Below are 27,009 nucleotides of genomic sequence, written 5' to 3' on the forward strand. Positions count from 1 at the left end.
CTTTTACGAATATCAATCTTTAAAAAGCGTAAATCATCACAATTACGAGGAATTTGCAGACTAACAAAAGTATATCCCGCACGCCGAATACCTTTAAACAGAGATTTAGATATAATTATACTTTTTAAATCTCTGCTTTAAAGTCGTTATATATTTAATATTCTTTAATACATGCAATAAGCCGGAAGCTAAAGAATGAAACTAATGTAAACAAATCGTGCAGATTACAATCTCACTAGTTATGATAAGGCGGTCTGTGGCGTAAAGGTAGCTTGTACAGCCGCTGGCAGGTAATTGTTAGCGCACATATGTATGTATGTAAATATTTACTTACATCAATTGTTGGACCTGACGAGAACACATGTTAACTAGCTTTCGGTATTCTTTTTATTTGTTTATTTGATCGTTTTGATAAAACCAATTTCTCTTTGTTGTCAGCGAACTTTCTTCGTGTTTTCTATAATCATAGAATTAATTTGAAAGATCAACATTTCTGAAACAATTACACGTACAAATGTAATTGAGCTAGAAAAACCATAAGATATAACGTAATATGAACATAAGATGACTATATAGACATTTTAGAAATTTGGATTTGAAAAAATGGGATATCATCAAAAATTCCAAAAGTGTTACAGTTACTCATTGTAACCCTAATCCTTGTAATTCCGAACCTGACTACAATAGCCCCTGTATACCGGGTAGATTTACACGCCGTATATCTATCACCGGCTAATTGATTTCTAATGGACCAACCGCGATCACCGACTTTGGCCGATTTTCTGCCTCACAAATCAGGGTTTAAGTTACTGACCAATGGGCAGTTTCTAATTACAGAGAACGTAGACAGCTCAGTCTCTCTATGTTTATAAAACGGACATACCTTTTATTCTATTGCACGTGCATGCATTAAAGCACGTACAAAGTTCATATTAGATAGATATATGTTTATTATTCGATGGTTCATTTTAAAAGGATACGGTCCGTAACATAAACACTAAAATACATCTATGTATTCTTTATGTATGGGAATTTGCATATATCTACGCACGTGCACTGCACGTTCGTTGACCATGTGTGTCCACACAGGGCGAGGCTCTGTGGGTGGCGGGTTCCGTATCTAACGGTAGGGCGGTCCTACTGTGGGCAGAGGTCGCTATCACCCTGACCCCGCCGTGTATATATCAGTCCCCGTGGGGGTCGGGACGGATAGTGACATTTACAAAGACATCCCCCTCCGCTCCAATTATTGCCGTGGTCCTTTGATCGATACATTGCCGTAAGTTTATACCTCCGAACTGGTGCGTTCCGTATTTATATTTTTCCGTAATATCGTTAACGCTGTTATGACTCGGCATGAAGCATGTTTTCCTGACTGTTATTTTATTGTTTTACCTACCTACATGTACCTACCGCCAGCCCCGCCCATCTTTACAGCACGGAACAACCTCACTTAATACCATGGATACACAGATCACTGTGTCCTAATACAGTACTACGTACTTTGTTTAGACATATATAAGGATTGAAGATAAAATGTTTTACCACAGTGCATAAGGTTACCCGTTATCAAGTGTTGTTCTGTGTATGACTGTCAAAGTGGTATTCGGATATTTGAATATTGTGTTCGGTTCGTTTCTTAATATTGTTCAGTTCGTTTCTTAATATATCTTTAATCAGGGTCGTTGAAATGTTTGATTTTGTGAAGCGTCTTGAAGAGAGAAAATAAAAAGGAAAGATTGTTGGAGTTTTGCTAGTGATGTTTTGCACTGAAATATGTTGATAAATGAATGCAATCTCTCACCTTGCTATAGTGTTTTATATGCCCATATAAAAAAAGCATGGACAAAAACTGCAGCTTGTGTGCCTTTCATTATGTATATTATTAAGAAATAAGAAAATCGTTTTATGAATTTTAATATATGTGCATAAAATTGAAGTTTGTAAATAGAGGGACCTGAATGCAATTTTAACGATATGATACAAAGACTCGGTTTGATACTATATATATTTTCCATTTAATTAAATCTATGGATAGGAATATATTGTAATTTATAGAATGCATTGTTTTAACTTGCTGAATTTATGTTTCTAAGACAAAGGTGTGCACTTTCCCATTTGTGCTGTAACACCCGATACAACATTGTTATCGTTACACGCTGTTTAGTGACCGTTTACACGATCATTAAACATCAGTTAGCGGTATCTATCCTTTCACTTTTATTGGGTGTATGTTGACAAACTGATGCATGGCTTAGACAATAAAATGATATGATATGCATCATGTTCGTCAATAAACGATGGAATCTAAAAGACAGACCGCCTTCGGTACGATCAGATTAGCCTTAGTTCTGTGATTATCGATAAAAATCTACAATGTAAACCCGTCTTATGTGTGGCTCATCAAACGCACGCTAAGTGAAACAGATACAAATATTTTTATTTGCGCCGCAGGCGACGAAACATCTTCGGTTACAACCGAGTCTATCCGAATGACTTTGTGGATCTTCGGATGTAATCTACACCGTCCTACGGGCATGCGCGTTTGAGAGCGTGACGGAGATGTCGATATTGTATTGTTTCTTTCTAATTCCGACACAGAATCGTGTGAGAGAATATATGGAAATAGATCATGTACATTTCACAGATAAGAGAAATGTAGAAACACAGAAATATCGCGTAAATGTACGAATTTTACACGAAACAGACGCACATTATCAGATAGAGTAACGTAGAGAGGTTTGTGTGACAGCGGAAGGGTAGAGGGGTGGGGGAGGGGGTGCGATGTACGGAACCTGCCAAATAACAGAAACTCACAAAACAAAGACGTTACATCACTCTAGATAGCTTTATCACTTAATGTGTCGCTACTAAAGACGTTAAAATCTATCGGAGTATATTGTGGCACGGCCTCAATACTATAGTTCTAAATACATTCGTTTCCTTCCACACATTCAATCATCAATTGCATGTACCGAGTGATTAAAACATTATGATCGCCCGAGAAAAAAAAAGAAATTCTGGTTAAGTTACACAAAAATCTCTAAACAAAATACATTTATCCCTATGTTTTGTTGGTATAACTAAAAGTGTGGTCCCGTGTGAACAAAGCGGCATAAATAAAATTGAAATTAGAAATATAATATAGATACTGGTAGCAGAAACAGTGAATTACATAAAAACATAATATAATGGTGCTTTTGCACCAGAAAGTCTGATGACAATTCAAAAAGAAATTTTAGTCGCTATTAGCTGTGATTGTGAAGCGATTTGAGGGTAATTGTCAAAATCTATCGAACTGTACACAGTTATTACAGGAATTATTACGCAATTTCGAAGCAATTTCTTTTTTTTTTTGGAAAAATATCACTATACTGGCGATATTTTGCCAACCTTGAAGTCAAGATCTAGAGTCGAACCTCTTGGTTTTACACTAATCATGTGACTGCAGACATGACCGTAAATCCTTCCCAATATAGCATTACATATGTAATCCCAACCTTAACACATTCGCACGTGCGTTGGATATGTGCATGTTGCATTTAGTATTGTTTATCGTGCACAACCGCTGAATTGTACACATGCGGAATGGGTGACACGTTTAGAATCTTTCGATATGCCAATTAATTCTTAAGAGTCCACTTTAATCCAGCACGTGCTTCCGAGTTACGTAATTGTTTACGGGTCGCTAGATCATGCGCGTGCAGTGCATCATTAATCTATAAATATGATCATAATTAGTTATTCACCTTCCGCTTTTCTGAAAATTCGTCAAGTGCCTCGAAGCGGAAAAGGTCATCTTCCATACTGACAAGATTCAGCTATGGCAGAAAAATAAAAAAATCTCTGTCATAAGTTATACCGTGAAGGGCGCTTTAAATTATTACATATTTTTTCTCGGCTTTTATTTTATAGAAACTAGTTGAATGTTACAATATTCAAAGCATATAACATAATACATAAATGAAGTAAAAATAGAAGAAAGTTACGTGGTATGATCCAGGGAAGGCGAGTCCTTGATTACATGGTTACTGCATTAATGAGATAACTCCGCAGTTTCAAACTAGAACCGTGAGAAAAATTTAAAGCGCAAATGTTCGTCGGTTCTGATAAAATTTTGATTCCAATTCATGCAGTAGAACTTAATTGCCGATGAAGGAAAGGGAAAAACTGACCAGAATTAAAAGTTTTTGATCTGTAGATTTTATTAAGTATGGTACCAATTATTAGTCATAGTTAAAAGATGTGTATACCACTTTTAACGCTAATAGTTTTCAATTTATGTCAACAAATGAATGTTTCGCCGGGACTCCCTTAATACGTGTACGTATGCAGGTCTCAGGCATATTCTTAAAGTGTCATTCTCGATTTGTCGGTGTTAATATTGAAGACTTCCAATGTAATTTCACCAAAGCATACTACTTTATTGAATTAAAGATGGTCACTTGGAATTTCCAACTTGTGTAGAAATGGTCAGCGCTTGTATATGTTATGATGATCAGTATACGCACGTGTTGGAGCGACATTCCGGCCACTGAGGGACGTGTAGACCAATGATATGGTATCAGATCGTAAGGCGACGGTAACGGTCCCGTACTTGAGAAATACATATCGGAAGAATTTCTCAAAATAAACACATGAGGGATATCGGCCGGTTAGGTTTCGCATCCAATTTTACAACTCGACAAGTGCATCAACCCAAAGAAAATATACGACGAAATTAACCTTGTCCCTTTGGGGCGGGGTGATTCTTTAGGTCAAGCTTGGGTGGTCGGTAACGGCAATGATCTATCTTACCCCTCCTCCGCCAGAACGAGTCACCATCTCCCACACCCTCTCCCTCCCTGAACATTGTGACCGAGTCCTCTCCCTCGTATCAAATACTGGGAAAGTGATCATAAAACAATGTGGGGCTTTTACAACTCCAAGTTTGTCCTTAAAATGTATGCTCGCGTGCAGTGACGTGATTTCGTGAAGTACTTTCAGATGTGTAGGAAATGCGGAGTAAATTAATATGAGAAGTTGTTTGTATTGAGAGTAAACATTCGGGGCGTTATAGTAGTCTAATGGCGGGACTCGGAGTCGGTCCGCCGAACCCGGCGTTTGTACTGTATATAAATCTTCTATATCATCTTTGAGCTAGCATGTATGTTGATTTTATGAAATTGCGGTTTTCCTGTAATAGTGTAGAAAAACGATAACCTTTGGCTATATTCAATTAATTGTAGGATTGTAAACCCAGCCAATCATTGCCTAGCTTCATTTGTTTATACGTCGAGTCGAGGAAAAGTGCAATGATTTTCTCGGTAAGACAAATAAATATATTTCACTCACTTTAATTGAATTTCTTCATACGTACGTAAAGAAATCTTTATCCGCGGAATTGGAAGATTCTTTATTATGGTCGTAAGTACGTCAACATAAACCAAATTCCGGCTGGCCATTTCCTCTGTTAATTGATTTATGAACATCACGTGCATGACCCCGATCTCTTTCATTCAGATGTTTGATTTTAATAGTTCCGGTAAAATACATTTTTCTTCAAAATTTGTCTTTCATTGAGGAAAAACTATTGCTGATGTATATATCAATGAAATATTCGTTAAATCTCATGCAGTTGATAGGATAATCAAAATTATTACAGTAAAATTTTGTCTCCGATTTCCATTGTGTAAGAATTATATGGACAATCAAAATTTGTTCTATTATGTCACACAGACTAACGGTGGATTTTATCTGTGAACAATTAATGACCCGAGTAACGACGTCATTTGGTCGTGACATGCCGTATGTCACCCGTAAATATCCCCAGTGGTCAATTATAATGCTCACATGCTTCAGGGCTGACTAAGGCTTGATCTCGTCTAGATCTCGTCTAAATCTCATGGGTATATTCGTATAGAAGAAAATTGTCCGACGTTAAAATATACGACAAACTTACTTAACTGCCGAAACCGCGAATACAATAATTAGCAATTCATCGTTAGCTATATAGTCTTATCCACAGCTCGTTAAAGATGTTCCATCGATGACAAACGGTATTTTTTCCTCTATAAAAAACAGGATCAGACGAATTAGTATTTTTCCCCAGTTTAAAAAAGTTACTTACTTTACACCATTACCACCATTGAAAAGTTCGACCTTTTAATTTGACTCCAAGGTGATAATATTGAAAATGATTTATATCATCCCGAAAAAAAAATCCGTAGTAGTATGTCTTTATGAAATGAAGTACTGATTGCGCATGAACCGAAAGCAAAACGAATTATTTCATACTATTATTATTTTTATGGTTAATTAGACATATATATACACACGATTAAACACCGTTTTTTGTTCAAATAATGAGTGTCTTTTCTGCTCTGTCGGCAAAGTAGCATCGTTAAAGTATCGTAAGCATTAATATCACTTGTAATTCAGGAATGTTTAAAACTTTAGAAATTTCAGAGACGCCAGAATACCAAGAGAAACAATTATCTTTGATTATTACATATTGTAATGTCCTTACACAATCAATTTAAAAGAAGAACAGAAATGCAGTGTATGGCTTTTAGGATCATTTTCCCCATTTGAAAACCGCTTTCTACCACAGACAAATTGACATTAACGAAGTACGTATGTGTACATATCAACTTATATTGATATAACTACACGTGCATCAGCACGTGCAAATCACAAAAACACTATGTTAAGATCTACATACTGTATACTAAAATATTTATATAGATCAGTATTATATTTAATAAACAGAGATTAACAATTATTTCACATATATTACTATTATTTCCTATCTAATTAACACCCTACGCCGTCCGACTTGACACGTATATGTATATAAATATATTGTACACGTGCAGTAAGTGTGTGTGTATTGCGTTAATTATTGGCGCGTGGCAGTGGTCCGGTTGTGTATATATGCCACAGGTACCGGACGTGCGTAATCAGCCAGTGACAGCTTTACACGTGTTCTAAACGTAAACATTCAGGTTTGACACAAATGACGTATAACGGTCATGATTGAATCGTAATCTCATCGGCGATCAGACATTCAAACTTAAGCATTTGATTCGTTCATAAAATTTATCATGTATTAATTCACAACAATTGTGACGAATCAACCAAAACAACGATTCATGCTGAATTTGGTTGAAATCTGCTCTTGCGTTCAGGAGTCGTAGAGTTTTTTGTCCATACTTTTGGATTTGTAAGAACAAAAGAAATATATCAATACAGGTTTCTAGAATTTTTAGTATCGTGATAAATATCAATATATGTATGCTATACCACACTGATTGGGTCAATTGAATATTTTAAAACATAATTTTTTTCCTGACGCTTGGAAATGTTAAGTCGACTTGAAATAGAATCCATATTTAACTTTTATCAGTTCATACAAAGGATTTAAGGTGTATTATCAAGATTGGTACATTTAGGTACATGTAAATAAATGCGCTTATATATTGGATCTACAGGTTTTTGATAAACTTTGGTTTATATGGAGGTATCCGGACGACCTATTACGTATTCAAATTACGCGTACAGAACGATACTAAATAGGCTTAATTGAAATATATGTATTTATAAGTAATTAGATCAGTTCGTCAGACAAGATACAATATTAGGCAAAGCGATGGAAGTAGACTTTCTGTTGACCTCGGTGGTTTTAACGTACGTAGAGGTGATTTATGTAGTTTTAATCAGTCTTGAATCTGTATAGAAACCACTCCCGTCGGATCGTCCCTCCTTCTCCCTCCCCCTCCCACCTTCTTTCTCTCTGCTACCCCTCCCGCTCTCTCTCTCCCCACTCCACCTTCGTGTGGTTGAAGTTACGGATCACCGCGCAATACCTCGTGTAAGCATACGTGACGCAACTCAACCATGACGTGTCATCGTAAAATACGTTACGGTTGATAATTATTTAATGAGAACCGGAGTCAGATGCTTTTCTCTATCGACGCTTGATAAATTTTCTGTCGACAAAAAACTTTGCAGAAAATAAATTTTAGAGTGTCAAACTTCCTTCATACTCTTCAGGTATATCTAATTATTAACTCCCTGCTTAACTAGGTTAAGCGAACAGTTTGGAGACTTATAATATTATATATTGTAATTTAACATCTTTTTCTTCAAAAATTCCGAACTGATAACTAAATACGCACCGTTCGGTTTCACTTTAACCAGGACAAGTAAATATTGAAGTTCATGTTGTGGTGCAATTGCAGACTCGCCATCTTGTATTTCCGTAATTTTTTATGAACTAAATCTGGACCGTGGACCGCATAATTTTTTTTGTAGAGTTGTGTGTTCAATCTACCATGGGTATGAAATAACTCAAGGTCACATTTCAATTTTGAAAATCAGAAAGTTCTATGTAATTAAAGTGAATAGTCGGGCAAAGAAAACCAGTCTAAATGCGTTCATTGGCCTTCCAAAAGTTCTCACATATTAATACGACGGTCAAGTTCTGCTTAGTTTCCCAGTTCTGACCATTAAAGTAAAGAAAAGTTGAAAGCATTGAAAGCGAGGCTGCGTGGAAATGTAACCACGGACATAGTGAGCCGGAAGGACGTTTTAGAATTCCTAAACTTTAAATCAATTTCTTCGTACGCAGACAGATTTTGACGAGAGATTTTATTTTTCCATTTCATAAGAAATTATACTGGATACATTCACACCATTTTTACCGACTTTAGCCATCCTTGCCCGACTGTTCACTTTAATTTGATTATGTAAAAATGCATTAATAAGGTAGTCATTGATTCCATTTCATTTCGCATACAATCAAGTGATTAATTTCATGTTTGTAATACTGATTTGATTTGGTCCCTTGTTTTAATTTAAATAATGTATGGCGATCTCCCATCATTATCACTTTTCACTCAGAAACAATACATTAGGATATTTGATAGAATAACGTGAAGTTCACGTGCATGGCATGTAATTTAATTAGTTAATTACACAAAACCAAAATTAAAAAAAAAAAACAATTGTTTTACAAATCCATTAATCAACGATCAATGAACAAGAATTCCAATCTAAAAGCTCTGTTGATAATCTTTCCAATTCCAGAACACGTATATTCCTGAATCTTCGGTATTTCGGAATGGTTTGACGTGTAAGCACGTGTGAGCATGTGAAAATGTATCAAATGTGTCTCTTATCACGTGATTCGTCAAGCTCGTGCTTTTCTCACTGGCAATGTTTCAATGACACCTTCTGACTCCCATTGATAAAAATACACCAAGAACATGGTTATAGTAAATTCTGACAACCATCAACGGACCAGCTGGGAAAATAGTGGACCGATTCGCTCAATCAGCCAATTCGTCCAAACGGGCAGGATATTTCGAATATTACATTTTATTTGCAATATTTATTGAATTTAACGTTTTTTCGTTCACTGGTCAACGCAGGAAACCAAATCTTTTGATTTTTATCTATAAAACAACCATCGACTGTTATATAAAGAAAACTTTTTTTTTGATATTACAAATGTATATCAGTGGTCGACTTCTGTATCAACACGCCCCTTACAAAAACTTGTTAAAATTATAAATAATCACAAAACGCGATTAAATCAAGCCATGGTAGGCCATTTTTAAAGAATCAAATTAATAATGATTCCATACGATACTCTTTCGATAGTGATTTCTATAAATTCATTTCGTTGACAACGACAATTTGTTATATTACAATTTTATTGGGACGGTACAGTGCACCACACACCGCGAGTGGGCGGAGCTAATCACACGGCGTGACAGCTTCGCCCGTCCGAGATAACGACATCCTAGGGCGATACTGGCTTCTGATTGGTCGGCTGTGTTCAGTGCTGAACTATGGTACGAGGTAAATAGCCTGATCATGTATGGTGGATCATTTCTGATGTCGAGACATAGTCACTGAAACTCTTGAGAAAATACAGCTGATAGACCTCTTAGCTTACTTAATAGTATTATAAGATTTTTTTTCGCTCTTTTACGTTTCTTCACTCATGAACGGCTTAGAAATCAGGGAAATATTTCTAAGAGAAGTCGATTATTTATAATATTCTTGGATTGTGAAATACCATTTACCAACAAAAATAAGTATCTTTGGTGGTTTGGCGGGACATACCGGGAGGATGAGCTTAAGTGTAACAGGGTATTCCCATCAGGGGTATCCCCACCCCGGACCCACCGGACACGACCTATACCAATACCCTCAAATGCCGAGGTATTCCGATCATTGTGCAGACGCCACCTATTTTCAAAACTGGGTACTAAATGGACACCACCCGGATGTACAAATGTCGCCCGAGTCCTACGGGATGTGTACCCCGTCCCCCACGGATTTCCACGTGATGGGTCACTATGTTTCGGACAGTTTACGGTATAATGGAGACGTTCCGTTAGAAAGATGTGTAAAAAGAAGGACATCCGCAAACAAAAAGGAACGGCGGAGGACACTTTCAATTAATTCCGCCTTCGCCACACTACGGGGATGTATACCCAACGTACCGTCGGACACAAAATTATCAAAAATTAAAACGTTAAGACTGGCAACTAGTTATATTTCGTATCTGATGGATGTGCTTGAAAAAGACGATCCCCAGCTTACGGAGGACGGATTCAAAGCAGAACTTGTAAAGAAAACGGACAAAAAAGCCATACCTGAGGAGAAAAAGCAAAAGGAACATACGGTATGTATTTATAAAATTTACACAAACAAACAAACAAATAAATATATAAATATATAAAAATAACAAAAATAACATTAGGTTTGGTGAGAGACATTCTTAACAATCTTCTTTATCCAATAGGGATTTCAAGAAAAGAATATATTGAAAAAATAAATATTTAAAGGAAAAAACAACAATTCATCATTTTTTTAAAATATAAAATGATAAGTAAATCTTTCGAGTTTATCTTTTATATTTCCGTGGCCACGGGGTAGTCTTTTTAAAATCCTCTAATCTACAGTTTCTGGGTGCACTTATCTTGCGCTCGAAGACATTTAGAATAGTGACACAATTTACAATAAATCTGATGTTTTGTATATACTTAAACAGCGGGACCATTTCCCAGACTTTTCTAGGTCGGTCCTACTGGGGTTTTAAAGCCGTCAGAAGTTCCTGGGCATTTTAAAATGATTATTAACTTGTATTTATTTTTCCTTATCATAAAATCGTAGATCTGGAAAACACAATAAATGAGGAATATTTGATTATATAATCAAGTTATTTTTTTCATTGTTAATCTATCAACACTTTTCTTTAAATATTTCACTGCAATGACATTTCACGATTTTGCGTTGACCCTTGAGTTTAAATTCTAAATTCTGATTCGAGGAGAGGCTCGGTGACTTTATCGTTGAAAAAAAGTCAAGTTTCGGGCATGGTATCTGTGTTTGATACTGGTACCGATAATTCCTCCAGCTTAGCCACAGGGAACGTCCCGAGCTGTTTCCTTTAACCATCAAGAATTCGTGATAAATTGTAAAAAATGTAGACTAACTTTAACAAATCTGTGAATTTGCTTCTATCCGGAATGTACTTTTAATGTTAAAGTTCCTGATATTGAAATTAATCTAAGATAGTCATAGAGCGCGTTAATTGTACAGAAGGTACATATCTATCAAAGAAATTCACTAAATAATGATTGACACATTTAAAATATGGGAAGAATACGAAAAAAATATCTAAAAGTACAGATGAATATACAAAGAATCCTTACGACCGTCAGGTTCCATAAACCTGTAGTTTTTCTCGTTGTGTGTCTGGAAATATATTTATTTATTTGTCGATTTAAGTAAATATTCGAACATTTCCCGTTATGCTAGATAACTCCGTGTTGTTACAAATGTCATGAGCTCCACCCGGGGGTGTAAAACTAATGCAGCGTTTAGAGATAACAAGGGTTACAAGGGAGTTAGGAGACTTGGGCATATTGTCATCTATACCCGGAGGTCATAATGCTACAAAATCTACCGGGACATGCTAATAGTATTATAATTTTATGTATTAAAATTCAACTCAAAATATTTCAACTTTACAATGTAGTTACATAAAGTTACCGTGGGGCAAAAATAACAAGTCACAACATAGTTGAATAGTGGATACTAATTTATTTTTTGCTTTATCGTGTAACCACTCTACATTGATTTCAATTGTACGAAAATCATCCACATATTGTCATTTCTTAATGGATGATGATAAAATTACTAGTACACTGTACTTTCGTTTTAGGTATAATTAATTAACACTCGCTCGTATTTAGATAAAGATAAATATTATCAACAATTGTTGACGTGTAATAATCGCACGTGTGTGTAGGATGTTTACATGTGTCATAATGTGTCACATTACACGTGTGTAGTATCTGTCACGTATAATGCTCTTTCTGGCTGATGACACTCTCCCAAGTAAAAGTGAATATTCTTATTTTTCTCGTTCCTACATTTCTGAATATGTAAAAATATGACGACACATGGATAAACAAATAAAATGAATACAATTGCATTCACAATATTATATAAACTTTCGTCTTCACAATGATATTATTTGATATCATAAATTGATAGAGAACAAGTATTCAACTCTCATCTTATTATCAGTTTAAAACTCAAAAAATATTCTGTATCTAGCATTATTTAGTAAACAAGCATATTTAATACAACAAAACAACAGCTGTGGAAATCGCGCCTTACAAAACGGATTTCTCCAGATTTTTATTTACTCTCTAGATCTCATAAATACTACAATAAATTTTATACACATATTCACAAAACCATGAAAAGGTCACACTAACTATTTTCGCACTGTAAAATTTTAAACAATTTAAATAACGAGTTGTGTAGATATAGCTATTGGAATGGCGTATTTAGGGAATGTGTTTCTATAATCTGGGTAACATCTTAGCCTAATCCTTGTTATAATATATCTACTACAACATGCTTATACTCTTAGTAGCGCTTGTTCTATCACGTCCCACAAAATTAACTGATTAAGCCTGCCCACAGAGGCACAGTTTGATCCCCCAACGGGAGGGGCAGTTCAGAAAATATTTCACTCAGCTGGTCAGCTGACGGGGTTATTCACGAATGGCCAGTGGGACTGTGAGAATGACCGATAAGCTTGACCATTCTAAAATCCCGAATGTCCATCTCAATTTCTCGGGAGGGGCCCCGTGGAGAGAGGGTCGGGATTGAGACCCTAATGGCGACAGTGAGGGAGGGTCCCACGGAGATTTAATAGCCCTACCCCGTTCATTTTCTTTTCCTCATCTACTCCGCTCTCTTCAGTAATAAGAAAAACGTTGAGATTGTCGTAAAACCACAGGGTTATTCCGTCTGACATCAATATTTGTTTCGGAAACTATAATTTATGGTGGAATGTTGTTATTATAAACAGTCAGGGGAATATATCATTTGTCTCCTCTAACTCATCTCACAGCTTTTATAACATAGAACTTTATTGTTGTCATTAAGGATATATCTAATTAATTAAGATTTAGTATCTAATAAGGTCTATAACAGATAAATCAATACCTAATCCCAATTTATTAGATATATCAACTCAGGAAATGAAATAAAAATGTTTAAAAGAAAAAAAAATAATGAAATAAAATATATATAACAACAACAAAAACTGAAATATAAATAAGTGGGCATGTATATTTTCAGTACAGATCACCTTACAGTTTAAAATGATGATAAAAATTCAATTTATTTAAAAATAAATTTTAATAGATTTTTGCAGTATGGAGATATAACACAAAAATCTGTGGTTATGATGAGAGTACGCTCAGATTTTTGTGTTATATCTCCATAACATTAAAATCTCTTCAAATTAATCCTTATAATTCAATTTACTAAATTTACTAGTCTCTTCAATATTCAAAATTCATTTAGGAACTCTTTTGTCTCTGAAATCATTACGCTGTTATCTCATCCAATCAGAAGCGGCGTTATAAATGGCGACGCCATTTTTTTCCTATATGGGTTGATTAAAGTAAATTTTTAAGACAATGAAAATGATCGTTGCAAGCAAAATTGAATTATTTATAAAATTTGAACAACTGATAACAATGTTAAAACATACGGATAACACTGCTGTTTTTAATAATACAGTATTCGACTCGGATTTTTGTGTTATATCTCCATAACATAAAAATTTGTTTGAGTTAATTAACATTTGAAAACAATAATTCTGATTATGCTAATGGAGTTATAAGGCATGCGTTCCTCTTGTTAGAACGCTAAATTATTTACTGAGGCATTTTTTCATTAATAATAAAAAGGAAATTAAAAAAAAAAACAATAATCAGAACAAATTTGTTTTCATATGAATTATATTAATTTATACAATTCCATGCATACAGTGTTAAAACGCAGATAAAATAAAGCTCATTGTTCACATGAAACGAATATATTCTATCATATTGATAGAAATAATTGGTGGTATAAATTAGAATTATCAAATAGATAAAGATGTTTGATGAAATAAATTTAAAACATCATGAACATAATTTAATGATTTTGCAAAGATATTATCGTTTGTATATCTGTGTTTGGATGTATGTATTAACAGCAATAATCATGATAAGCAACAGGTGCTTCTTATATATCGGCATATAGTGTTTTGTACAAGTACACAGAGGCCATTAAAACGGATATACGGAAGTAAACGATCTCCTAATCTGGCACAACATTTATAGACATGGTTGACAAACTTCGCTGATGGGTAGGAATTCACAAATCCCCATTTTAAGTGGCCCACTAATTGAAAATGGGGGAAAAAACGTAGACGTCTTCACATTCGAAATCAATTTGTGTCTTTCTTTGACTCAACGCGCAGTGCTGGCTGTCGTACTCGATCACGTTCAAAACGTCAAAACGCGAGATTTCCAGGGTCGCTTACCCCACCACAAATCAGCAGCGGACCCAATGGCCCATACGTCTCTATGACAGTTACAGAAAGGACTAAACAGGACTCAGGAACACCCGACAAAACAGTTTTACATCCTAATGATTCGGCAATATACGTGTCAGCGGGAATATAGTGTTACTCTTAATTTACGACGTAGTTTTTACCTCCCCTAGAAGAGCTCTTTTATTTATGAACGGTTAACCCCGAAAATGATGGCTATATTAATTTGACGGGACTTTTGACATCTCAGTTTTTAACAGATTGGTTTTAGCCTGATTTCAACACGATGCCATTCTTCATTAATTCTTTCTATTTTCACGTTCTTTCTCGGTACTAAAAATATTTCATGAAAAAAACCCAGCCCTGCAATTATAATAAAACAAACTAACAAGTAAATAGAGAGGTTACGTCTTAACGAAAAAACAATTTACGAGTAAATAAATAAATATGTCCGATGAAAAGAGTCAGTAAATAGCACTAAACATAGCATGGGTACTTTTCATATCAAAATAGTGAATACGAAGTACACTCGTGTTTTTCTCTGATTTTAGTTTTGACTTCGCGATTTGAGAAAAAAAATCTTCATTTGAAAATTATAGTTTATAACTCATTAGGCCTAAAAAAACAACTTCTTTCCTAAAGCTGCTTGTAAGACATGGCCTTTGTTGAAAGTAACAATCTCCTCTAACGTTACATGCTACACATCGCTGAAGAAGAATCTTTTTGATCATTTTTATTACTTTTTCTTGGCAAATATGAAAATAAAACTAGCTAAGTGCTCCTCAACTTTCACTCTTCACAGGAAAAGACTGGTTTTCTCACATCGTGTTACAACCCCATCCCTTCCTTTCGGTTCAACAACTCTCGTGAAAACAACATAGCATTCTTCTAAGTAGGAAACTGTTCGGCTATATCAAATAACTTATCTCAAATTTATATGATAACTCTTTAATTTGAAGATAATTCTAGAGGTTAGATACGGCATCCATTTTCGAGTGGTTTACGCTGCTCGTCTCTTTAAATGTTATGACTATGGAGTTAATACGAGTAGATTGTGCCACTAATTTTCTAACGAAATATTCGCGTCGAGTGCGCCACTTTCCACGGGTTGAGGACTCTTAACGGTGATTATCCTCTCCAAAAGATCTCACCAACTCTCATCATTAAACTGATAAAAGCGGGAAAGTGAGATCGGATCACACCGGATTTCTTCTCTCCGGCAACAGTCTCAAAATTTATAGTTACCTTAAAGTTGTATAACGCACCAACTCGGACACCCGGTCCGGACCGTGGTCTATTGACAGACGATATCATATTGAGGCTAGCTCGATGTTTATGTTTGTGTAAATAAAAACACGTGGCCATCAAAACAAACTGGTCTACGCATGCGTGTGACCTTTGTTAACCTCGGTCTGTATATTGTTACCAACTGTTGTTATATCTATGTAGTCATAACGTATGGAGGGAAGCAAAACTTCAGCTATTTAACTTGTAAAATGACAAAATTGTTTTTATATTAGTGAATCTGTTTTTTTAATTTTTGGTCGCATGTCTTTCAAGTATAAAATTTTCAGACAATTGAAGAAACAAACATATATACTAGCAAAACAGAAACAACAAAAAATTGTGTTGTTACTTTCAAAATAAAACTGCTCGAAAACATGCAAATGTACGTAAAATTAATTGATTGGGAGATCCCGAATCCAATTATAGAGTAAAGAATAGAAATCCAATTTTGGCAACGTGCACAACATATACAGAACAATTGGATACCGTAATGTCGGACTCATGCAAATGATCGCGTGATGGGCCTATATATAGACATAAAACAATACATCATCTAAATTTAATTTTCGGGAAAGCATCGCGTGCAAAGCAAGCCTTGTACGTGACCGTTATTAGAGAATGGCGCTGGGATGGCTAGGTGGTTCTCTGAGGTAGGGGTATACACTACGGATTTATACTGGCTGGGCTGAAGTAACGTCACTTATAAATCCATGTTCCATATAAAATAGCAATAGGTGCAAGTTTGTTCAAATTAACTGGAGTAAATATTCTACTTGTTCAATCTACTGTTTCATTTACAAGTATAGTTAGACCTATCAATGAATTATCAAAACAAAACTTACAGTTATGTATATGATATATTTATGATATATTTATGATAATTTCAATTATAAGTAATTCCATAAAATGTTTTTGTAACACTGAGATAACGCTAAAGGGCGCGCCATCTTTTGGATGTGATATACAAACAATGGAATAATGTAACAACGTAAGAAAGATAGCTGATCCAATTTACTAACAAACTGTCATGATAATGATGGCAATCATACACAAGAATGTATTTAAGAATATCAAGCCTTATTACTGAGAAAGGCACCACAGATACATTTTTTATTAATTACATGTCGTTATTTTATTAGGCTTTATTCAAAACAAACATAAAATGTGTATTCAAATTATGAGATTAAACCCAGAATTAATTGTAAAATGACATACGACTTGGCGAATCGCCCTCGTAGGGATACTCACCATGCTGAAAGTTGTTTGACAATAACGGAAACATTAAATGGACATTATGGTTGTAAACTGGCCTTTGTTTCCGTACCCGGGGATAAAAGACAGTTTGACTGATTTGACCTCTCTAGCCAGCTCAAGTGCTATTTAATCACCAACTTGGTGACAATATTATCCTACCCGTCATTTCCCATGCAGGACTGGCGTTGAAGGAGCACATTTTTCGTCACCTGATAATATTTTTTGTTATTTTGAGGTAACCTGACGCCATTTTCGTCTCGGAACAGCCGTGACAACGTCACTCGCCGACTGCATGTTTTGATAACGTATTTGATGCAACGTCTATCAACCTCTTCAATCGGTTTTATCAATGCGCGATCAGAAAATAATCCCCAGGCCATCATTCGGTAATTCAATTAATTTTTTATTGTCAGCGTATAGACATTTTGTGTGAATAACGAAAATTCCCAAGGAATTAACTGGTATCAATTTTAATAACACTAATTGATGACATCTCCATAAACTAGATTTACTGGCTTGAGACAGCGGAGTAATTGTGAAATGGATACGCTAATTACAACAGTGGAATTATCGACAATACTGTATCCAAACATCCAATCAACTTTGATTACTCCCCGCTCATTTGATTAGGGTGTAGTTGAAATGGCCGTCCTTCCATCTGGCCAGAAGCCACGAACCATAAAAAAGAGAAATCGGTAGCGTAATTTCTTTTGAACCAGATGCCATCTTAAAATGGCAGAGTGAAAAGATGAGTCGCGAGTATATTGTTTATAGCGGAAAGCCATATAGCATCTCTTTGGTTATACAATGTTAATTAAATTATAGGAACAATAAATACTCATCAAAACTAACGAAACGATACAGGCAATGAGTTGGAACTAATTCATTAAAATACCTTCGGTGATCGCTGAACCAAGGAGAGGTTCCGGATAACATGGACGTTAGGTCGGTTTGTTCACTAGACAGCACACAGTGGACATTAAACACAAATTTCTATCCTTTGTTTTGACACATTGCATAATCGATAACATTGCACTGTAACTACGGTATCCCGTATTAGTCGGCACCAGGGAGTTACTTTAGTATCTAGTCTTTACTGTAATTTTTTTAGATTGGTAGGCATATTTTTTTTATCTCGATGTAATGTTTAATTAGCAAGGATGTAAGTTTTAAATCTATTTCATTGCGCAGCAAATGAGTTTCATTTTAAAATATTTCACTGTAATTTATATGCAATGGACAACCAATTGATTGTTTTCGTCTTATAGGAAGCCCCCCCCCACATTCCCCTTTAAAAATGTTAGAAAACAGGATATATGGTAAATGAAGACTTAATATTAAGTCAAGTGTTATAATGCGTGTATTTTATCGTCTGAGGCATAACTAGAACGCCATCTTGTGATTGCTGAGCATATCCCTACGCACCGCTTTCACAGACCGAAAATGCAGAGATTAGCAGAAATTATAACAAAGTTCAATGGTCACTAACTTGTCCCAAACTTGTCCCTAAAAGGCAGTGTCTCCATATCAATATCATTGTGTTGCCATAATGATGACAAATATTAGCCCCATTATTTAAATCCTACTATCGATCTCTTGGGAATTCTTAACCCTAATCAAAACAAAATTAAAACTAATAGCGGTAATACTTTCCGATCGTAATGGGAATTAATTCGCCGGGAACAGTCATTTAGAATAAGATATAATTGTTTCGAATCTGAATAAGATTGATCTGCCATTTCGATTGCAGGTTAATATCGTGCGCACGTCCTCTGCGAATTTGGACACGAGATGGTCGCGCGCACAACGAGCGGACGGAACATTATCGGTAACGCATGTGACATATTAAGTTAATACCGCTGTGTAATGGATTCCAAAGAGAACGCTTAGCGTTATGTCGGCCGAACAATAATGCATTTAGACCAAATGAATAGCGGCCCTTGTGAATGGCGATACATCCTACATTTCAATTTACTGGCCGGCCGGTTGTATGTCAATTGTGTGGGCCAGGTGGCACTTCAGTGACCACGTAAAGAACATTCTGTTGATCTATAAACAATAACAGTTAAAGCCGTTCTCTCTGTTCAATTCTAAAGCAATTCAAGCCACATTTGTCATCATTTCCATGTTCTTCACAACATTATATTACACGCCTTACGGTGTATATAACCGACTGTTTTCTGAAGGTCTTTCGGTGGTAATGTTTAGGATGACATCGCTATAAGCAACCTATTTACCAACTACATTGTCATCTCAGGATTGTTATATAAACGGACTCACCAGGTTCTGACTCTTTTGTTAACTTAGAAGTAGCAATTTCTAAATTTATTTCTTTGGATACGATTTCAATCATTTCTGGAAAAGTAAAAGAAAAAATTGCATTAAAATGGAGCATATTTAATCTTACTTTTGTAAGCTTTGATTTGTCTTCCATTGAGATATATCCCCCGCGGAGGTTTTGCCAAAGTTGTATTGTTTAGCTTCTATAACGAGCTTTTCGTCATGTCAACCTACCCTAATCAAATGCAGTGCCATTTAGCAGATTTATCACGAAGGCGGTGACCTTGATTATTTTAAGAAACTTCGTGTACACATAGACATCAATTCAACTTATAACTTTGTTTATTAAAACCTGTAACAGCAATTTTCTGTACCCGCCCCGGATTGATGAGCAAGTTCCAGCGGTTAATCTTTGGCAGTGGTATAGTTGTGTAGTATACCGGGTCATGTATACAATGTCTCATTACATGTTGTTATCTCAACAGTCATAATCTTAATTTCATCATCTTAACCTGGATAGCACGTGTGAAGTAGTTAAAAGTATTCAAGAGGATTCTAATCAGTTGATGTTCTAGCCTAACCTGGGCTTTACCGTCATAAGGCACTTCATTGTAATACATATTCTTATTTAGCATTCCCTTCTTATTGATAAGGCGAACGTGATGATATGGACAACCCTGTCTCGTGTGTCCCACGTGCAGGTGCAGGGTCATATCCACTTATCTATCTTGTCATCCTTTCCAAAAGACAAATAAAAACATCCGAGACATTTATACATGGTCATTATAAAAGTGCTGCATATTTTGTCTGGGCTTTAGTCTCGTATTCTCGGATGTTTTCTAAGGTTTATGGACGTAACGGAATTACGTAAATATAAAACAATTCTTAAAGTATTGTCTTTGTATGTCTCGAGGCAAATGGCCCAAAAGGAAAAATGTTGTATGCAAATAATCTGCATGTTTAACTACTCATATTTGGTTACATACCAGTGAAGTTTATTCATTTTTTAAAATCATGTTTATGTGTTTATAGAATTTAAAAAGAAATAAATAATAATGAATAGTAAGTAAATATTGTAACGAAACCTGTTGATTGGGTATAGTATGTGACATCAGTACACCTGGGTCATGATATCATTTTCGTCTCCACTAATTCTTTGTCTGGGGGTTTAATTCATCCTGGATTAAAATAAATATAAACAAAGACATTATTAAAGCCAACGTTGACGTGGATTATTGCCGAGTTAGACAATCTAACAGACCGAGGAGAAATTATAAACTAGAGAATAGTGCCAGCATCGAGGTGGTGTTCCAAACAATCTGGCAGGACTCTACTACCAGTGTTGGTGTATAAGTCTGGGGTTAATATGTAAATGCATTTGTCCCAAAAACAGCCAAACGCCATGGAGGGCCATGTATGTATAATGCTTTGGTCGTGAAACGGACTATGATGTAAGTTTCGGTCATGCTGATTTGAAAGTCATAATTTCATGATAGTAGTATATCCATGGTATTGAAACACGTACTGAAGTCACGTTTTTTGAAAATCGATATTTAAAATCAGAAACGTTACTGAATATCTTAAAGTCGGTCAATATATTTTGATATTTGTGATTTAATATATATTCTTCATATTAACATTTCTGTCAATGTACAGCACTGGTTAAATCACTGACAAACGCAGTTTCATGTCATTTGTGTGGTTTCTAGGGTAACAAGATTTTGTGTCTTTTGCACGATATTGTTAATTGTCAAAGTCAAAGTCATATGCAGCGTTCTATCTAGAAAATAGAAGGCTTGCTTCGAATGTTCACATGATTTGATGAATTGACATAAATCAAATTTGTAAACACAAATCATAGCAGGAAACGTATCATGCTTATATAATAAAATCGATAACGGTATCTTATGATAGGTATGTATATACGGCGTCTTCAACTGCTTATTTAATAACAACTCAGGTCTACGAGTCAATAATAAACCTTAGTGGAATAAAAGAAGGACGAATACGAAAATAAAAAATGGCGGAAGGATACACGAGATGGTTGTTATCGGGCCTCCTTCTGAGAATTGTGTAGAAGCAACGATTCCCTGTCGTGTGGGTCTATTCCCTTATCGTTTCCGAACAAGTCCCGGCAGATATTATCACGCACTTTGGCGCGCAAAATATCATTGTTTCGCCGTAAACTATTTAAGTTTGCAGTGAATGATTGATAGTATACACGAATAAAATGGACATATTATCTTTTATTTTGTTTTAAAAAATAAATACATTTTAAGTGAAGTTCGAAATGGAGCATCGTAAAAAATATCTTTATCTGTATTTATAATCAGTATGTATATAAAACTACTTATATTCGTTTTCTTTAGTTCACAGTCTGATACATATTGGATTTCGCTATTTTTGAATATCTACACAGGCGACAATCAGAGAAACGCTAGTGGTATATTTGAGAGAAATAATTATAGTTCTGTCAAAGTTTGATGTAATCGTGTTGATCCGACGTTGACTGGGGCGTCAAGCAGTCTCGCGAGACTTCTTATTTCACGTAAAACGGTCGAGAGACCACCAGGGCCGCGAAAATAGATAGATACTCAATAGTTGAAGGAGGCTAATAAAGGCTAATTCTGCTGTGTTACTTATCTGTAGGCAGTCTGTTTGGATGGTAAATTACATTAAAAACGAAATCAACAACGAGTTGACATCGGGTAGAGTTTAACAAGGAGTAGTTTATCTGGTCATATGTAATGTTTCTCTAGAGAATCGTAGCTCAGTAGGTCTCATTGTCTATTATTCTCAGGACTATCTGATAAAGGTTTATCATTTATCAACTATTGTAATTGCTTCAGCAAATTCGCGGAAGTGGAATAGTTGATAAATGCCAACTGAAAAAAATGATATGAAGTATTTATGTAGATTTAACATAGTACTTTCATTCTAACCAAAAGCAAGTATTTCTATTCAAACACGATTAAAAAAAATGCCAAACACTTTTGGAAAAAAAGCCAGTTACTTGACAACTGGGAATGATAAATCAATTTAGATATCATGATTCATTGTCAATAGTAATCCCTCGCTTAGGTCATTAGTACCTTGATATTTGGTTTTATTAAGCTTATGTATCATGCGTTTGATTTCTGATATTTGGTGATTAAACCCTAACCCCTTGACATTTCTCCACGAATTTACCCGCTATTAACCAATCTAGCCAAGGAACATTTATTGCGCAAGTGATTTTGCCCAGTAGCAGTAACATAAAAACAAAGAACAGAAAACTGCTTTCACGCCGTTTTATTTGCCTTACCTACTTTGCCTTATGTGCCAACAATTGTTTAAAGATGACATATATTTCCGGCATCAGATGGTTATGAATCGCAGACCACCACCCCTTGCCTTTTACAGTACTGATAGACCACAGTAAGGTTGTACGGATGTAGTAATGATCCCCCACCTGTTCGATGGACCAAATCTACGTTATCATTCATATAAGGCTGTTTCATTATACATTGTATTTATGTAACAAAAGAAAATTTTAAATATTAATATATGTGCATAGTGTTTGGGACCACAAAGACAAGTAATATGATATCTTGTATTTACATAACTATTTGCTTGTCGGTCGACAATTTTTATTGTTTTGCCCTTGTTTATACATTCATTGTAAGGAATTTTGTATAAAGCAACTGTTTAGAATGTTTTATTAGTTAATTATAAGAATTCATGTAGTTCCTTCCTAAGGTGATACAATTGATCGCAACTTCATTTTATTCTAATGAAGAAACATGGTTGTATTTACGTGCTAGTACCCGTTTATGATTATTTAACAACTTTTTGTTCGGACCATTTAAGTGTTTTTTTGAAATCGTAAAAACGGATTAATGATACATGGTACATGTTGATAGTGCATAATGTACCATTCAAATTTGTATTAAGACATTCAGACGAAAGCTACAGGGCAAAATGTTTCATGAATTGTTCTATAAAGGACGGAGTTGGGAATTTCTTTCCGGAGAATGGAATATACGTACAATATTTTATAACACACTTTATCACGATATCCGTGTCCAATGGATATTATGTAGTACACGACGTTTTTTTTCGGCCTTATCTTATCTGTAGTAGAAAAATGAAGTGGTACAATATCAGGCTAGGAAAACTGATACCAATATTGAGGATGAATTTGATATTTAATTAGTAATACTTTAACGAGCTGTGGCAGCTCTGAGGTAGGTTTTGGTAGAGTAGGGGTCAAAGGTCGTATGGAATCTCACAGGAAGGGGTTGCGTGCTTTTATCTAAACAAGTGAAAAAGGGTGTCAGATATACATACTTGTTGCTAGGAAACAAAAGGAAATAAAACTTTAATAAATCTACTAAGATTTTGTTCTGAAATAAAAGTTATACAAAAGCAAATACACAAGACAATTCCCTTTTTATCTAAATACCTTGATAATTAACGTATTTATGAAAACACAGAAAAATGGTAAGTTTCATCCTGATTCCATTAGACTGGCCAGTCTATGTTTTCATACACCAAGTTAATTTGGTAATTGTTAATGTGATGATAAATGAATCTATTATTTTCCTGATGATGTACTAATGGTTTCTTCTATTCATGTATTTGCAGAATTCGGACTCCGACTCCGCCAGCCCCTCCAGTATAGACAAGAAAAGTAAGGGACGCACGGGTTGGCCACAGCATGTGTGGGCATCGGAACTGAAACAATAGCAAGGTCAACTTTAATTGGCGGAAACACACGCAGCAATTAATTCCGTTTTCCTATGATTCCATATCTTGCGGACAGTATCCACGGAAAACTGTTCACAAGAATCTTAGAGCTCTCGACCGGTGACCGACAGTGACAGTTGGAAACAAACCGGGTCCAGAAATCCAAACAGAACGAGAATGAATCAGAGCGGTCGTTATAACGACATATAAAGAGAAGGACGGACAGAAGTGTGATATGTGCAAAGGCATACAAAGGCTGATGGTGTTATATTTTAATGTAATATGAAGCACATACAGTACATGGACCGTGTTGAGTTATGGACTTGTGAAGACAAAGCAAGCTTGAAGGTGGATGTGAGTTCTACAATTTCAGCATATTTATTGGATTTGAGTTTTCATGATTATTTTTTTGTATCTTTTTGTCAACAGAGAACTATATTTAGATGACGTGTAACATCAGAGACATAACTTTATTCATTATGTTCTTTTTATTTTGAAGATTTTGTTTATTTTTGTTTACCATCATTCATCTGGGATTGATGCATTGAAAAGATTGAAGACAACCTCTAGGTTTCATACAGAATCTCGTCTGCAGTTCTTTCTAATGTATCTCTTTCATAAATAGATCTCTTTTTAAATATGTATGTGAATCTCTCACGCCTTACTTATCCGAAAGACATGGCGATAGTGTAAAATATAAACAAAGACGGGGAAGGGCCGGACTACCTGAGTCAGTGAGGTCAGCCCCGACACGAATCTCAGCCATCGTCTAAGTGGATATTGGGATGGTTTGGGATCGTGTGAAATGGATGTGTAAGTGAGGTTACGTATAACGGCAGCGCGAGGTCGTGTCTGTGTGTGTCAAACAGTTTATAAAATGTATATTTTGGTCGACAGTATGTGTAATGTACGAGAGTCGGTGTAAGGTAAATTTCCTATTGCAATACCAATCAAATGTCAATTGGATTTATAATTTCCTTTTTTTCATGTATATATCATATGCATTGATATAATTTATTCCTTGCAACATCCTGTGCTATAGTCAGACATTTTACTCTTTCTGAGAAGATGTCTGAAGAAATGCGAGACCTGCCATGTTTCAGAGGCTAGCATTTTCAAAATTACTTCCGAATACTCCTGTGTTTGGAAATATAATTACAGTGTATAATTAACGAAGGATAACTAACATTAAATACTTCCAATCAAACGATAATGTACTTATTGGTTAATTGTACAGGTGTTTACTATTGTTTATTATTTAAGGAAATCGATGAGTGAATTTTATATTTATGTTATATGGTGTGCCAAACTCTAGAACGGTTTTGTTGGAACAATCCACAGTTGTTTATGTTGAAACAAGAGATAGAAATGTTTGGGAATGGCGGCATAAAGATGCTGTCAGCCCAGAAATAAACACAAATGATTTAAAAAAAAATGTTCTGTTATTATTTGAGAATTAAAACTATAATGAACGTTGCCGAGTACACTGGATTGGTGGTTATATATATATATATACATGTATATGACAAATTGGAGAAGATCCCGACGGACGAAAAATATATATAAATAAAAAATTTAAAAAAAAACCGACTGACTCAACCGTTACCACTTTCGCTCCATGAAGGGAGCTCTTCCGACTTCAATACTATAATATGCTACTTTTAACTGTGTTGATTTTATTGTTACATATTCACATATTTTAAATCAATAATTATCATTTAGCAATGCTGTTTGGATTTTAAAAAGGGATAAAACAAATTATGGGAAGGATATTAACGTTTATTGATATATCAATCCAGTGTTCTACATGTATCAGAAGTGTGTGAATACGAACGTTGTCTGTGTGTAAAGTATAAACAGACATCTCCAGTTGTGTCCGAGGTATTAAAACCGCTTAATATTGTTACAAATACATAGAGAATTAATATTTGACACTTCATCAATAAAAGTAAATCCATTTTCATAAGCGATTTAAAACTATAAAAATATATAAAAAAAATGTTATCGAAAATTAATGATTGCTTAGTCAGTTTACATTTTTTATTACTTTAAATAGAATAATGCAGATATATTGTGTGTCGTTAAAATAGATGTTTAAAGTACACGTGGTGCATAATATATACTGAATATATTTAAACATGCATGTTAATAAGAAAATTAACGCAAGTATCTGCATTTAAAATATTTAATTATCAATAGTGTCGATAGTGCAAGGAATTTACTGGAAAGAAAAAAAATAGTCACATATTATTCCTAATACGACAAAAACACAATAAATGCAATTACTTTATAAATGACTGGATATCAAGTTTTATCAATTTTAACACAATAACACAGATATAAATAAATCATTTAAATTTTACATATTATTTGATATTCAAGTAAAACAAACAGTGGAATAATGACAAACCTCAAAATAGGTTTGATAACAATGACACAAAAGCATGAAAACTGGTAATATAATGAAATAATAACAGCTACAATAAACATTCAATTCTCATTCACTTTTCGAATCATATACTTTACATAACGACCATGAGACATACGATTGCATA

General features: G+C 35.0%; 1 protein-coding gene across 1 annotated transcript; it reads left to right on the top strand.

Moving 5' to 3' along the window:
* The first annotated feature begins 9,885 nt into the window (after positions 1-9,885).
* LOC138328419 (heart- and neural crest derivatives-expressed protein 2-like) lies at positions 9,886-25,904 on the top strand. Its single transcript, XM_069275220.1, has 2 exons — positions 9,886-10,678; positions 24,353-25,904. The coding sequence occupies exons 1-2, from the start codon at positions 10,121-10,123 to the stop codon at positions 24,452-24,454; spliced, it is 660 nt and encodes a 219-aa protein (XP_069131321.1). The 5' UTR covers positions 9,886-10,120; the 3' UTR covers positions 24,455-25,904.
* Positions 25,905-27,009: the final 1,105 nt, after the last annotated feature.

This window comes from Argopecten irradians, chromosome 7 (assembly GCF_041381155.1).
Source record: "Argopecten irradians isolate NY chromosome 7, Ai_NY, whole genome shotgun sequence".
NCBI lineage: Eukaryota > Metazoa > Mollusca > Bivalvia > Pectinida > Pectinidae > Argopecten > Argopecten irradians.